The sequence below is a fragment of the Manis pentadactyla genome, chromosome 3, assembly GCF_030020395.1.
Source record: "Manis pentadactyla isolate mManPen7 chromosome 3, mManPen7.hap1, whole genome shotgun sequence".
NCBI lineage: Eukaryota > Metazoa > Chordata > Mammalia > Pholidota > Manidae > Manis > Manis pentadactyla.
Genome location: NC_080021.1, coordinates 191,765,567 through 191,782,910, shown reverse-complemented (window position 1 = coordinate 191,782,910; position 17,344 = coordinate 191,765,567). Strand labels below are relative to the sequence as shown.

The following is a 17,344-nucleotide window of genomic DNA, read 5'->3' as shown; positions in this document are numbered from 1 at the left end:
ACACCAAAGGTGGTGAGCAGTACAAAAATTATTACTATTGGCCAATATTCAAATCCTAACTGAAGTATAAGCATAAAAGGCAAAAAATCAAAGCAAGGATATACACTAACATACATGTATTTAGTTACTGACATAATGCCTGGAATGTATGAAATGATAATCAGTGTTTACATAAGGAAGAAAGGAAGAGAGGGAGGAAGGGGGTCATTTTATAACTAAAAGGTAGGAAGATATTCCTAGTGTTCAGTTAAGACTGTGGTGGCCATTAAAGGAAATAATCCTGCTCTCCGATCACAGTGAGTGGGCTTCACAGATGTTCACTTTCCTGCATTGTACTGACCACATACAGGGTACTATTTCTCCATCCACTGGGTTCTATAGTCTCAGAATACAAGGCCTGGTTCTGTGTGGAGAGAGAGGGAGGGAGGATTCTGTTTGATAAGGAAAGGGGTCTTTCTTCCCCTCTGCCAGACTTCCTGCCTACTTGGATGCCATTTTGCACATTGTGGCAGATTTATGACTCTGGTTTTGGCAATAGCTGGGATCCACCATCTGTATCTTTGCCACACACACTCTGCCTCTATTCAGAGGCCCACTCTGTTCAGAGAGCAGCTGGGGCATGCATGATTCTCCATGTGTTCGGCCTAGCTGTCCTGCCTATTATGGCCTTTCTGATTGTTGGCTAACAAATATCTTATCACTCATAGCAAATGAGATGACCCTCCAGTGAGAAATGATCAAGGCCAAACTTGAGATCTGGCAACAAATGAACTGTAAATGGATTCCATTGGTGCATTTTTCATCCCCCAGCTATAACCTCGGGTAACATAAGACATTTAGATACTAGTAAATACAGTTTAAAGAACCAACTGTTCCTTCTTGATAAGGTTGCCTTTCAAATATGGAAACCCAAATGGAAAATAAATAAATGTCCCTGGAATGTAGTGTGTATCAGTTCGGTGTGTTCTCTTTCAGACTTCATTCTTCGTTATGTTTTAGAGGCAATCTGGTGAGTGATAAGTAAGTGATGTAAATGCAAAATGTTTAGGGGACAGTTTTTAGGTTTCAATATATAAACAGTCTGTAGAAAAAAACAGTCACTAGGAGATGTATTATAACTTCACACTGTAAGGGGATCCCCTGTGTGTGGTATGCGGTCATCATCACAAAGGCCATCTAGAGTTCCTGCAAGGTATGTTTTGGGCTCACACACGTGCTGGCTGTACACTGGTTCTGCTTTCTTGACCATATCAAAGTCATTGCTGTTTCTTGAATGTGGACTGTAGAACCAAAATTCCAGCTCTCTCCCTTCTTGTTATGTGACTTTGGTCAAGTAACTGAAACTTTCTGAGCCTCAGTTTTTCTTTTTTTCGTGATTTTGCATGTGATGTCAAAGCATCTCTAAGGAATAAGGAATGGAGGAATGCCTTAACTTCCTGGTCTGTCTAGGCAGGAATGTGTGTTGAAATTGATGAAAAAATAATCAGAGTCCCTAGCCCCAGAGTAAGGAAGCCTGGGGTGGCTCTAGCTCTGCTCCACCCCTAACAAGGTGTCTCCTCTGGGGCCTGCTGGTCGACCTCTCTGGGTCTCAGTTTCTCATCTGTCAATTTGTTTGTTTCCCCTCTGTTGGACTAGGAGACCTTTAAGGTGCTTTTTTGCTCTGACTCTTTTCCTTTGTCACAGGAACCGACAAGAGAAGGCCGAGTAAAGGACACTGAAACCACAGAACTGGGCCTCCGTCTCAGCTCTGGGTTCCTCTCTTCAGGGCCTGCCTCTGGCATGCTTCTTCCTTCAGCCGTCTATTCACTTTAAAATCCCACAGGACTTAACCCTTGCCACATAATCTGCCCCTAAAGCGAATGGGGATGCAGCCTACTCCAGTCATCACCATCGCCTGGTATCTCTGTCACTCGGGTTCCTGAAGGACAGCAGAAGCCGGAGCACCCCCTCTGGGTTTCCTGTCTGTCACGCTCTGAGGAAGAGGAGAGGCTGCTCTGCACAGTTCCCATTACTACTCTAAGTAGCTTTAAGCTTTGAAGCTCAGGGATTTTTAGATGCTTCCATTATTCTCCCTGGGAGGCTTCTAGAGTCATAAACATTTCCAAGAAACACAGACATGGTTTATGTTGTAGGTTTTGTTTAAAAGCGACCAATGAGATTTTAACTGCACACACTATGCTGCCAGGCCTGACTGCCGAGGTCTGCATGCTCGGTCTGAATCTCTCCTGATGAGTGCCCGAGACAGCCCAGACCTGCAGAGAGGTCCTGGGCCTCCCACTAGCTGAGTTTTGTTTGGTTCAAGAGCTCTTGACTTCTGCTTATCACCTCTAAGTGTAAATGAAGGGATTCAGCTCTAGACACTTCCTATGCCTTTCAAAGCTCAATGCTTTAATAGAATCAAGGCCAGTTGGATGATGGCATTTTGAAAATCGTTCAGCAGCTGAGATAATAAGTGTTTTGTGGATTGGAGCCTCCCTACTGGCCTTAATCCAGGGGCCCCATCTATCCATTCAGAAGGCTGTCTTAAGTCAACACTTGTTATAAAATGTAGCCCCAAACTGGAACACGACATTTCCAAAGCATAGCAGTCTCTTATGATGTTTTTTCTCCTGGACAGTGGACACAAGAGAAGAATTTAAAATGAGTTAGCTCAAATACTGCTCTAAATAAAAAAGTAAAATGCATTGTGATCACCAAGTAAACTGACCATCACATATCTTTAGGCAAACAAAAGATTTTTCAAGAAACAAATTATCAAAGCTCCTTAGCACAATCATCACTAATCATTAGAAGGGGCAGGTGGTAAGCAAGTCTCTCTGTGGGATGATGGCAGGAAAAAAAACAATCTAATAAGGAATTTGGAGTTCTTATTTGCAACTGGACAGAAAAATAGGAAAACAGATTTTTCTTCTTCAAGTTTAAAAAAAGATCCACAACAATTAATATGTGTATCTGTAAATCTTTCCCAGAAAAAAATGTAAATTTTAAGGACTAAGTACATTAGCAACAAAGAAAATGTACTCATGGTAAAAAACAAACAGAAAACAGAAAAGCAAGTTCTGCGATAATGTTCAAAAGGGCAGAAGATGTAAATTATAAAGCACAAGAGCAGTTTCAACAGACGAAACTGTTCAGAGCTGGGAAGAGGCAGATTTCGAGGCAGTTCAAGGTCTTACAATGTCTCCTTTGCTTGAGCAGCTGCATCCCTCGTCTGCCAGCCCACAGCCCTGCATTCACTGAGAACCCACTCTGTGATCCACACTGGGCTTTGGGCTTTTATATTCACTGTAAAAGCTTATGGCCCAGGAACCGCCTCCGCCTCCCCCACCAAATGAGGATTCACAATTTCCTCCAGACTGTGCCTTTCTATCAAATTGTGTTTGTCTCTCCCTTTCCTAGGAAATTAGAGATAAGTCGTGTATATGTGTGCCTGTCCACTTGCATGCAAACTGCAGGCTGTTTCAGTTCTCTTGGGCTGGGCGTCAAACGTTCTGTGGCTTCAGTGCTAAATACTCCCCTGTCACTTTGTTGTGAGGCCAAGAAAAAGGCTTAATAGCCATTTTCTCATGCCTTGTGGCACTGAGGCTGAGGTAAAATATGGGTAAATCAGATTCCCCACTGAGTTAAATCCTCTTATCCAAACAGGCTCTCTGCCTTTGACTCTGAGCGTATGAGTTCATTCAGGCAGCCTGCGGCAGTAGTCAGCCAGGGTTTTTACACTGGTCAGAATGCACCCTGCAGATTTCTTGGAAATGTGGGATACCACTTTTGGCTAAAGGGTTCTGGATACAATAAATTCCCGAAGCTCTAACCTTTCCTAAAGATCTGGGACAGCAGTCGGCCCACCCCTGAGCAGTTTATCCCATGTGGCCTTGCCTCAACATGATACTGATCTTTTCTGACAGGAAAGCACAAAAGGAGAAATAGGAAATGACAGGTCAAACACACAACAGAGTCTTTTCCCTCCTGCCTTTCTTGGGCGTCCTGCAGTTGTTAATAGGGTTGTTAATGCCCATCCACTGAGACACACAGCAGTGTGAGGTGTTAGATTTTCCTATGGCTAATGTGCTTGAGAATGCCTGGAAAACCAAGGACAAGTCCAGGGCGAGCTATGTTTTCAAAAATTGCCATTAGTTAGTGTCGTATAAGTCGCCCTAGAAGAATCTTGCCTTTTTTTCTACTCTAGGAAAAATAGAAAACACGTTTAAGGAGGAATAAAAACAAACAAAACAAAATTGTATAGTTCTATGAAATGCTTGACCAGGCTTAGAGTTGTAAAACTGAACTCCAGTAGAAAGGGGAGACTTGCGAGGTGGAAATCTGACATTTGGAGCTTCCTCATTGGAATGTTCTTTTTTTTTTTTTAGCTCTCATGGACTATTAAAAGTGGAACATTCTTGGATCATTTAGTCCACCCCCTCCTTTTATTCACAGATGAAAGATTGAACCCATTGAGGGAACACGACTTCCCAGAGGTCACACCACTACTGGGGGAAAAGCCATGACTGGGTCCTGGCTTCTCCTGACAGATCAAACCTGTGACAGGAGGGCTGCAGTGGAAGAGAATGAGGGACTCACCCTCAGGAGGAGGGGCTGTGCTGAGTCAGGTACTTAGGATCTGTGGCCAGTGGCCCAAAAAAGACTGCTCTTGGACAAACCTTACCTCCCTAGGATGGGGCAGAAGAAACTAACACAGCTCTTTTCTCCCAGGAAATGCTCTGAGCATCAGGAGAGTTCTGCTTTCCATCCTGATGCTGCTCACTTATTTCCAGGTCTTGGGTAAGGGGAAGATCAAACACCATCAGCAAGTTCCAAGGCCATATGGCTTTCTGCCATTAACCCATCAGCTGTAATCAGACAGCTGGTTGGTTCCTAGCAATGCTCCTCATTCAGGAGGAAAACAAAAGTGGTACCAAATGGGTGGCTATCTGTCCAATCACATACAGAACTAGCTGGAACCTTAGCAATTCATTTAACTAAAGTCTCAATGCTTTCAACTCAAAAGTAAAGGGAACTGGATCACACACTTTCTCTATGTTCTTTAGGATGTCTCTTTTCTATTCCACTGGGATGTTGTGAGGATAAATTAGGCAAGGGCTGCAGAATATATGTAAATTAAAGATGTTATTCTTACCATCAACATTATGGATGGTATATCCTCAGCACATATCTTGGGGGCCTGCCAGTATTATTGGTCATATTTTTCACTCAGAGAAGCAAAGGAATGGAGGGCTGAGTCAGAGTTCCATATCTGAGAGCTCCAGGAGAACTGTGGGTTCTTAATACTCCAGTCACTGCCCACTGCCCACATCCCCTTGGCTTCCCATCAGAGCATTTGACTTCCATGCCAATTGATGTCATTTGGGGAAAAGGAATTGATGGAAGAGATATGACCCAAATTTGTGCCTGGAGAAGAGCTTTTGCTCAAAATCTTAGAATTAAAGACCTATCATTTTTTTTGCCCAGAGAGAGGAGAAAATTTTTCACAAAGTTCTGTTTTCCAATTTTCATTTTTTGTCCATGTATGTTTTTGTTTATTAGAATTGCCATTTTCAAGTTTTGTTAAAGACTGGTCATTTCATAATTATTGTCAGAAGAACTGGAGTTTTCAATTTGTTTCAAAAACATTCTTTTGATTCAAAAATAATACACATTCATGTAGAATTTGGAAAGAAATATATAAAAGTATATGAGAGGTAAAAAATTAACTGTACTGTTAGCACTCAGAGATAATAGCTATAGATTTTTAGTTTGTTTCATACTAGTCTTTTTACATATAATTATAAATCTGGGATTATACTTGTGACATATAGAGAGCATCTTCCTAGGGTCTATTAAATATTCAGACCCACAGACAACCACATGTTTATGTCTGGCATTGGTCCACTTGGAAGGACTCATAGCTTGCCAACAGGGCAGCATTGCATGCTCCTCTTCGGCACATGTCCTTGCAGTGGTCCGGCAGAGCAGTACAGCTCAGGTGCCAGGAGCCACCATGGCTTAAAAGCCTCATGTCCCATAGCAGTCAATACATGGTATGGCAACTCCACAGACACAGCTTCCAAGGTCCCACAGTGGACGTGCCAAGTTTTCAGAGTCATTGCACCTGGAAGCCAGAGCACAGCCCCTCTATGAGTCCAGATGCGAATCACCACTCAGGGGCCAATTTTGCTTGGTAAATATCACCTTTCTCTATTTCTAGGGAAACAGGAGAGCCAGAAAATTAAGAGAAGTCAGGTTCTCTTATAGAAGGAAAAAAAGATTTCACCTGCAATGCTATATACATTTATTTAGCCTTGAAAAAATCTTCATGTTAAATCACAAGCCTGTTTCACTGCTATTCAAAGGTGTTTCAAACACAGAACTGCCCCATAATGTATTTACACAGTCCTCTAGATTTTTGTGTATTTACAGCAAGTTCTAAGTGTTCATTGCTAAAACTATTGCTGAGATGAACATCTCTATATACAAATTTTGTATTCTATAAAACTCTGATTATTTCCATAACATAAATTCAGGAACTAGAATTAATGGCTGGGTCTACAGTTTATAAAACTCTTAACGCATCCCTTGACAAGCTGCCATTCAGAAAGAAAGTACCGATCTACGCTTGAACAAGAACCATATGAAAGTATCTGCATTTTCATCAATGTGGGCTATGCTTCTTGAACACGTCTGCCAGTTTTATTTGGGGAAAATGCTGTATCTTTAAAAATTACTTTTCTTCAAGAACTGAGGAGTTAAGAAGTGTTTATATGCACACAGTCCATTTATTGTTTTATTGTCTATTCTTGTCCTGTCCCATTTTTATTTGGGGAAGCTCACCTTTTTAAGTATTAAGGACATTTACATTTGAGTCTCCTATGTTGCCAACTCTTTCATTCTTTATGTACTTTTCCTTTTGATAGAAATGCTTATTTTTAGGTAGATAAACCTATCAACCCTTTCCTATATGCTTGCATCAACATTCCTAAGTGAGTTGTTTTTGTGGGGTGCTTTTGTGGGTGTGTATGTAGACTTCCCAAGTGTTTGAAATATTTTTCTTGCTTTATAATTTGCATTGAAAAACTCTGCATTTATTTTTGGGCTCTGAGGCATTTTATATAGTTATGGATTTTCTATTCCTTGGAAGTTTCAAGGAATTTATACTATAGCTATGTGCCCCCAGTACTATTTTTGTGGGATACATTTTAGACATGTTTAAAATTGTATTCTATTGGTATTTATCTATTTAGCTTTTCTACATCTCTTTAAGGCATTGTTAGCAAATTATCTTTTCATAGACCATTATCTATTTTATTGTGATGTTAACCTTCATTGGCACAAAACTGTATATGCAATTTAAATAAAAATACAGTGTAGACTTTCAAAAGTTTATGTATTTTTCTTTCTATATTCTTTTCTTCCTTAACTTTTTTCCTTCTGCCTTTCTTATATTAGACTATCCAGGGGTTATACATTTTACTTTCAAAGAACTATCTCCTAATTTCATTTATCAATTCTATTGTTTTCCAATTCACTGATTTTTGTTCATAATTTTTACTAATCCATTTATCTTACCTTTTTTTTTAATTGAAAAAAATCTATGTAATTGCAAGAAGTAATTATAGGAGAACCAAGGCAATGATATTTCCTGGGACTGGGAGGAAGAGAGGCAAATATGTAGCAAGTTAATGGATCACTCAGAGATTCATGTCTGAATATATAAGAAAATGATGTGCTTATGAGACAAGAAGAAACCAGGATCTTATTCCAGATTAAGCCCCCTGTCCCCAGGTAGAGCCACCAGTAAACCATTCCAGACAGAAGCCGATGTGGCCTCTAGGTCTTATCTGGTGAAGTGTATTGTCTTTTGAGGTACGTGAAATGGTGTCATTCTTGCTTCCTCTTATTCCCCAGGCTGATGAGAAAGGATAAAGTTAAGCGGGATGCAGAGACTGGCCTTCCTCTGGGAGAGAGCCCATCTCCCATCACTCTCAAGAGGAGGTGCTACCAGTGTTCTTGGCAGAATCTCATTCTCTACATGCCAGACACTGCAGTTATTTGTATGAATTACCTTATTTAAGTCTCATGACAACTCTATGAAACAGTCAGTCACATTATCCCCATTCTTTATGGGTGGGGCAGGTGGGAAACAATAGAATGACTTGCCCAAAGGTGAAAAGACAGCATGTTGAGTCCAGATGTGTCAGACTGCAAAGCCTATATTTTTAGCCACTCTGATGCATCATGCTTTACACTGCTGACCTTAATTCCTACAGCATTCTTATCATTTAATTCTTATCATTTAAGGGGGAGCTTGGTAAACCTAGGATCAATGATAAAAATGAACTTTAAGTACTATGACTCATTATATCCCTATTACTTCTCCTCAAAATTCTATTTCTCATCTTAAAGCAAGCAAAACATTTACATAGAAAACAATATTTGAATTGAATGTCTGAGCAGTCAGTATATTCCTCAGCATGCCAGTCAGTATTTTTATTACTGCCTAAAAGAGGAGAGGGCAGGTGGAAAGAGGAAGAATTGGGCAGGGAGCAGCTATTGGAGGAGAAAGGGGAAAATGATAAGTGAGATTACATCCCAAATTATCTGACCTCATAGCATGTTCAGACACAGAGATGTTCATTTTAAAATACAAATGGAAATTAAAATGTCTAAGTGTTAAACCGCTTTACCAGACAACACAGATCTGTGAGTTTTATGCTTTTGGGACAGTCTCCTTAGAGGACGGTCTGACCACTTTCTTTTGCCTCATGAGAGAGAAGAATGAAATAAGTGAAGATAAAGTTGCAATATAATTGTGATGTAATGTGAACAGAGCCAGAACCGCCAAGAATGAATCACAGCAAACTTAGGTCAAGCAATTTCTCTCATCTCTGGTCTCCCTGGAAGTTCAGTCAGAACAGCAGGAGATACAGGCCTGGGGGATTCTGATTCACTCTGGTCAGTCTTTGTATCAGTGCCAGCATTTACATCAAGACCTCTTCTGAATACACACAACCCACAGGGTATTTTTCCTATGGCACAGCAACTGTACTTAATATGAGAGCCAATCCTGCCTGTTGATTTATGACATTCACACATGCTTTAAAAATGTGTGTGTGTGTGTGCGTGTGTGTGTGTGTGTGCGTGCGCACGTGCACGCATGTATTCAAATTCAGATACCAAAAAGCAAAACCCACCTATTTTAATGAGACTGTGTTTAGAGCTCCACTCACTCTGTTTTGACTAACACAGGACGCCCCAGTAAGGCTGCTGTGAATGCCCAGGAAGAGAGGAAAGAGGAGAAAAGGCAGGCAGGAAATGCTGTTTAGTATCTGCCAGAGAAGAAGGCAGTGCATTTCTGTACTTACAATAGCAGTTGGGGTGGCCGCCAGCACACAATAGAGCACCAGAGGGGTGATGAAGCTTTCGTCCTCTGTCCCCGGGTAAGGCTTCATTAAGTCTCCATCCTGACAGAAGAATCCTTGGATATGCACCTGAAAAGTGTCAGTGCATTCGAAGTAGTAGGCAAGCAGCACTGTCCCAGCCATGATGACAAGCTGAAAATACAGCATGGCCACACAGAGACATTAGCAGGGCTTCGGAGCAGCGCTTGCCGCTCAGAGCACACTCCCTCCATTACCCCGGCAGCTCTCCTTGTGTTGGGATTGGCAAGTGCGTGCGTGCCTGGCTCCGTATGCTCTAGGCTCGGGGTGTGTGTGCGCTCACTCATCTGCCTGTGACATCTGTTACAGAAACCTTCCAGCAAACATGAACAGCTCCCATCTGAGAGGCAGACCACAGGAAGGCTTGTAGAGGAACCCGGCTTCTGCGGCCACCCTCTCAGAAGAAGTATGGGAACCAAGAGGTATTTCCATTGGACAGAGGTGAATGGTCAAAGGGCAGTGGCATAAGAATTGGCAAAATGTAAATATGAGATGTGTTCATGAGGAATTTCATAAAATACTCAAGACAGACTTACCTTCTTACAAAATATTAGAGGCAGGTAAGTCATGAATGAATGAATGAACAAATGCACGATTGAAAGAATGAAAGAATGACGAAGAAAGCTAAAGCCTAAAAATTTGTGGGAAAATTTCAGAACCATACCCCAAAATATTGACAGGGATGAAAACACAGTGCAGGTGTCCTCTACCTGTCATAACTTTGATCTTTTCCCAGAAAGGTTTGGCCTTTATTCCAAAATGCTTCCCACCAGTAAAATTACTTTCCACCAGACATGGCATCTTTATAGACACAGATCCTTCATAAGGTTTAGACATAAAAGGGGCATATTATCCTTTACTTTTGTCTCAGAATGTCCCAGATACTCACCAAGTTTATATGTAGCCTTTAACAGGTATGAGGAGTTGAGGGAATATGGAAATGCCAACATTATTTTTCTTATTCATATTTGGAAACACCAAACTGCCAAGATGGTGATACAGGTAGATAGAAAACGGGTCTTTGAGGTCATGAGATTACAGAAAACTAAGCTGGTAGAGAACTCAGAGATCTCCCAATCTAAAACTCTTATTTCATAGGGGAGAAAACTGAGGCCCAACCAGGAGAACTGACCACTGCCAGTTTACCCAACAAGTAAGCTAAATATGTGCTTAGGCTGAGAACTGGCAAAGCTGGCAAACTAAAGTGCAGAAAAAATATTTTTTAATGTTAATTTATTTAAAAGTTTCTAAGTAATCATTATGGGAAAAAATCAGAACTTGGTAGAACATCTTTGTATACCTTTTTTATTCCCCTCTCCACTTTTTTTTATTAAGGTATCATTAATATACAATCTTATGTTGGTTTCAACAGTTTTGTGATTAACTTCTATTGTGATTGTGAATTATTGTGCCCCTTTTTCCATCTCCCTGTTCCCTGGACCCACCTCAACCCCTCTCCCTTGGTAACCACTAGTCACTTATCAGTCTCTATGAGTCTAATACTGTTTTGTTCCTTCTGTTTTGCTTTGTTTTCACATTCCAAAAATAAGTGAAATCATATGGTATTTGCCTTTCTCTGCCTGTTTGTATACCTTTCATGGCACAAAATTATTTTTATCTGAAAGTACACATCAAGCAGCAAGGGGACAGCCATAATCTTTTCAGGCTTTAGCAAGTCTAAAGTTCTCATTTCAGCCCTGGAGTGACTACCCAAGTGACTAGTTAGTGTAGCTTGCATCACTATTAACATAAAACTCAGGACTAGAAACCACATTTTCTGATCCCCAGGGGAAAAAGGAAACCTGTATAATGTCACCAAAACTGCATCCTACACAGAAGTGTGGAGAGTTACAGTGGAGATAAAGTAGCCCAACTCTAATACACTGCAGGGGCCAAGGGCTGGCCGCACCCCCAGGATGTGCTGTTGGGACATGCAGCTTATTCTGAGTGGAAAACAACTGAGGCCTAAAAAGTCTCAGGAAGAAATTTTGACCCCATCCCCTAACCCCCTTACTGCCTAAAGAGAATTTAGATAGAGGACATATTTGGAATCCATGCCTATGGATTCCCTGTACATATGTAATTAAACATTGTTTTCTTTTCTTCTGTTAATCTGTCTCATGTCAGTTTGATTCTTAAACCAGCTCTCTGCAGCTTGAGGGGCAGAGAAATTTTATTCCTCTCAAGCAGACAGGCACCAGTTATATCCATTGTTTTTAGCCACAACACAGAAGCAGAGCCTTACACTCTGCCCAATCTCTAGAACTGACATAACCTCTGTTTCTGGGCTATTATCTCTGCAATTCCTCCTCACTACAGCCAAAGCATCATTTTCTTTGAAGGTCATTTGGATGAAGAATCCTCTCCCATCCTTCCATTTTCCCTACTTCAAAGCCTTTTCTCTTTGGTACAGAGCTCAGCATCTCCAGTTTAATGTGCCTGAAGTACAAACTCCCAACCATCCTGCTAAAATAGTTGTTACCTTTTGGCTGCATCTGTCCCCAGCTTTCTTTATCTCCAGGTAGGCCCCAAATAATACTTTCCATTCACTATCCCTTATCCATGACTTGTTTCTGGCTCTAAAGGATTATATTCTATCATCTGGCATTTTCTACCCCTCACCCCCAGTGAACCCTCTGTCACAACTGCTGACCATCCAGTCATCTCTGGACACCCCCACATGTTTTTCTGGGCCTGAAATTGTTTATTAGGACAATGGGTCATCACCAGTGCTCACACCAGCCATTTCTGTTTCAAGCATTTTGTTTATTTCTTTTTGTAGCAACAGAGAAGAGACTTGGATAAGTATGTTTCCTGTAAGGATGAGAGAGGTGCTTCAGAGCTGCTCCCGCAAATGCATGCTCTTGCTGGTGGCTAGTTTATAAAGGCAAGGCCATGAAGTTTCCATTTCCTTTGTGCTTCACTGGTCAGCTGAGCTGACCTCATGGGAAGGAAGCTAGCCAGCTGCCCTCAATGCTTTGGATCTGAGATAACACTACGATGCCAACAGTTTTGGGGGCTCTGCCTGTGGGGCTGTCTCTGTCTCCCGCACAGACTTGATGTGGGGTTTCTGTCTGCCTCACCCATGTGGCCAGAGACATGTTTCTCTCTCAGCTTCATCAGCCTTTGGGAGATACCTATTTGGAGAATAGGCAGAATCTTTGGGGACTTTTTGGATAAAACAAAACCTAAAATGGCATTTAGCTTTCTCTATTGAGGAAGAGTATTGTATTTTATTGGGTGCCTCTATGCTACCACATTCATTTAAAAAAAAAGGGAGAAGTGATCCCTATCAAAATACCACCAGCATTCTTCAATGAACTAGAGAAAATAGTTCTAAAATTCATATGGAACCACAAAAGACCCCGAATAGCCAAAGCAATCCTGAGAAGGAAGAATAAAGCAGGGGGAATTATGCTCCCTGAATTCAAGCTCTACTACAAAGCCACAGTAATCAAGACAATTTGGTATGGCACAAGAACAGACCCATAGACCAGTGGAACAGAATAGAGAGCCCAGATATAAATCCAAGCATATACAGTCAATTAATATATAATAAAGGAGCCATAGATACACAATGGGGAAATGACAGCCTCTTCAACAGATGGTGTTGGCAAAACTGGACAGCTACATGTAAGAGAATGAAACTGGATTATTGTCTAACCCCATACACAAAAGTAAACTTGAAATGGATCAAAGACCTGAATGTAAGTCATGAAACCATAAAACTCTTAGAAGAAAACATAGGCAAAAATCTCTTGAATATAAACATGAGCAACTTCTTCATGAACATATCTCCCTGGGCAAGGGAAACAAAAGCAAAAATGAACAAGTGGGACTATATCAAACTAAAAAGCTTCTGTGCAGCAAAGGATACCATCAGTAGAACAAAAAGACATCCTACAGTATGGGAGAATATATTCATAAATGACATATCCAATAAGGGGTTGACATCCAAATTATATAAAGAGCTCATGCATAAGTCAGTTAAAAAATGGGCAGAAGAGCTGAACAGACACTTCTCCAAAGAAGTTCAGATGGCCAACAGGCACATGGAAAGATTCTCCACATCACTAATCATCAGCGAAATGCAAATTAAAACCACAATGAGATATCACCTCATACCAGTGAGGATGACCAACATCCAAAAGACAAACAACAGCAAATGTTGGCGAGGATGTGGAGAAAGGGGAACTCTCCTACTCTGCTGGTGGGAATGTAAATTAGTTCAACCATTGTGGAAAGCAGTATGGAGGTTCCTCAAAAACTAAAAATAGAAATAGCATTTGACCCAGGAATTCCACTCCTAGGTATTTACCCTAAGAATGCAGGGGCCGTTTGAAAAAGACATATGCACCCCTATGTTTATCACAGCACTATTTACAGTAGCCAAGAAATGGAAGCAATCTAAGTGTCCATCAGTAGATGAATGAATAAAGAAGATGTGGTACATATACACAATGGAAATTACTCAGCCATAAGAAAAAACAGATCCTCCCATTTGCAACAACATGGATGGAGCTGAGGGTATTATGCTCAGTGAAATAAGCCAAGTGGAGAAAGACAAGCATCAAATTTCACTCATCTGTGGAGTATAAGAACAAAGAAAAACTGAAGGAACAAAACAGCGGCAGACTCACAGAACTCAAGAATGAACTAACAGTTACCAAAGGGAAAGGGACTGGGGAGGATGGGTGGGAAGGGAGGCATAAGGGGGAAAAAGGGGCATTACAATTAACACACATAATGTAGCAGGGGGTGGTGGTGGCACGGGGAAGGCTGTACAGCACAGAGAAGACAAGTAGTGACTCTATAGCATCTTACTATGCTGATGGACAGTGACTGTAATGGGGTGTGTGTGGGGGACTTGATAATAGGGGAGTCTAGTAACCATACTGTTGTTCAAGTAATTGTATATTAATGATACCAAAAGAAAAAAAGGAAAAAAAAGGGAGAAGTGAAAGTGCAGTAAATGAAAGCAAAAACATACATATATAGGTAAAAGGACTCAATAGAAAAGCAACTAGGAACTTTTAGTTAGAACATAGAACTTTCTTAACATCAAATATATCAAAATCAACAATAATGACAACAAAAATTCAAGGTCAATATGCCTAAACTTGAAATCTACAGAACAAATCTTGAATAGCTGCCTGGCTAATTTAATCCTGGAAGCATCATTCAAAGAGAACTGAATGAATCAATCAATTGATCAATTGCAGGGCTTGTAGTAAAGGAGAACCTTGGAGATTCAGGGTGGTAAAGGTAGGCGGGACCTTCGGCAGCCTAAGGGACAGAAGTGCCACATCAGCAAGAGTCCTCCCCTGAGCAGCCAGAAACCCCTCCCTGTCATTTTCAAGCAATCCTCTAACTCCTAGGAGAGTCCCCAGTAATGACAGTTAGAGACATACAGAAGCAAAAAAAAGAGCAATTCAGGTCTTGATATCTAGATTTCTCTTCTATTGGACATTCTCTTGTGACTATATATTAAAAAGAAATGTGCATTTACTGCAGGAACAGAAACACCACATTGGTTCTGCTTCTAGGAGCACAGAGGTCTCTGCCTTACAGCCCTGATGAAAGTGCACAATTAGCCATCAGCACCCTCCCTTCTTCCTCCCTGTCCTGGGCCACGATTCATCATGGCCTAGGTCTGTGTCACTGGTGCCAGCTGGCACACTGCCATCTGTTGCCTTCCTCCATCCCACTTAGGGATGCCTGCAGGGAGGCCATAATGTCGGTGTCACATGAGCAGATGGTGAGGCTGTGCTGGACCCAAGTGCTGGTGGGAGGGTTGTAGATATTGGTGTGAAAGGAGTAATTATGGCTGCAGGGAACAACAAGGTGTGAGGAGCTCATGGACCAGGGATCTTCCTCAGCTGTCACTTCCCAAGAAGGACAATCCCATATATGAAAATGCATTAAATCCTGATCACTCCACAAGGATTCAGAAGGCAGAAGCCAGCAATATCTGAAATTCAGCCTCTCAGAGTTGGTGAGAGCATGGTGTTTCTACCCAGGCCTTTAGTGAATTAGACAAAGGTGAATGTCAGTGATACCTGGGAAGGTCACAAAGCCGAGAGAAGAGGTTGAGATGACAAAGTCTGTAAAGTCTTTTGGTCTATATGATCTGGGGCCACTAAATTATATGACCTGATATATATGCTGGCAGAGCAGGGACAGGTAAGGGTGGTATGACTTCAGTGAGTGAATGACATAAAGAGAAAGACAGAGAGAGAGTCCACCAAGGGGTTGGGGCAGACATGTGAGGTTGAAATGAGAGGACTGGTGTCTGGCTGGGAGTACAAGGGGCATATTTCAAACTGGGGGATCCTAGTGCTTGGTGACCAACCACCTCAGTGTGCCAGGACTGAAGGGTTTCTTGGAATCTGGGACCTTTCAGTGCTAAAACCCAGAAAGTACCAAACAAACTAGAGTGCTGGTTCACTCACCTAAGACAATGACTGTTTCCCTCCCTGAGGAGGTGTTTCGCCAGGAGTCATCAGTACCAATGCAAATCAGTCAACCAAAAACTATTTGTGGAGCTGTCTCTGTCTTCAGTCCAAATTAAGCGCCATTAAGATGAGGAATTCTGACACACTCTCTAGCCTCAAGTGATGGGTGATCCAGGTGGGGAGAGCTCACCAACATGGAAAAGAGACAGTGATCTGGGAGGGTGTCCGCTGATCCCAAGCTGGGGTTCATAAATGACTGCACGTGTCTGGTGAGCTGGCATGAATGGTGTTGGCAGAAGGAAGGTGGGTATTGAAAAAGAAAGGTTGCTGATAAGGGAGGAGCTATTGCACAGAGGAGAAGGGCGTGCAAAGGCATGGAGAGGGCAGTATGGTGCCTGTTTAGGATGTTGGTTTTGACTAAGTCCTGTGGACATACATTCAATTCCACTGAGAGAAGGCTGAAGGGAACTCAGTGCAGAAGGGGCGCTGCCTCAAGCTTCAATGATAAAACCTGGTGTGGTTGTGACACAGAAGCAATGTCTTTATACTACAGTGACTAAAATACATAGGTTCAAATCCCAAATCCGTTAATTACTACTGTATGATGTTGAAACTTATTTGTGACTTTTTTTCCTCACCTGTATAATGGGAAACTAACTCTTCACATGAGAAATGGGTTCTCATGGGAGTAGTATGAGAACAATATGATTTAGTATTGAAACCATTTATTAGGTACTCATAACTGTTAGCTGTTATTCTAAGACTGAGTAGAATATAACATGTCTTTCTGAATAAGCAAAGAATAGCACATGCACTAAAGTATATAAGAGGATATGAAATCACCACATTAGCCAGGGCTGAATAATTAGCTAGTTTTTCCATCTACAAAATGATCCTTCTTGTTAAGCATCTTATTTCCATAAATAAGGATTTTTAAGTGTCAAGTAACTATTCTTGGTTTTTCTTTTGCAAACAGTATTAACTCTCAAGGTATGAAGGAATTAAGAATAAAATATTAAGTAGTCAGTCCTCCTGGGTCCACATATTTGATCCTTAATTACCCATTTTATTTTTGTATTTTCTAAGATTTTTTAAAAAATGTAATTTATTGTGGTAAGAATACTTAAGATGAGCTCTATTTGTCATCAAGTATTTGACCATAGGTACAATGTACAGATTTCTAGAGCTTATTCATCTTGCTTAACTGAAACTTTATTCTGGTTGATTAGTAACTCTCCTTTTCCCCTGCAGACCTGTGTCTTTTAATAAACAGGCAATTAAGCGGTGGTTAAGAATGTCATTCTCTTGTGAAAACCAGGAAACGCACAATGACCAGTGCATGTATGAGGATTCATCCCCTTGAAGGAGATCCAAAGGTGTACCCATGCAAGGACCTGCAGATGAAACGGAGTCCAGGGAAATGATGTTAATGACTCTCAACTGACTGACCACAGAACC

At 41.3% G+C, this 17,344-nt stretch overlaps 1 protein-coding gene across 1 annotated transcript in view; it reads right to left on the bottom strand.

The window, feature by feature from the left end:
* Positions 1 to 17,344, bottom strand: part of PLPPR1 (phospholipid phosphatase related 1) — a 257,899-nt gene that overhangs the window by 33,514 nt on the left and 207,041 nt on the right. Inside the window, exon 3 of the mRNA XM_036888534.2 lies at positions 9,357 to 9,545. Within this exon, the coding sequence (XP_036744429.1) occupies positions 9,357 to 9,545 (189 nt within the window). The remainder of the gene's footprint in view (positions 1 to 9,356; positions 9,546 to 17,344) is intronic.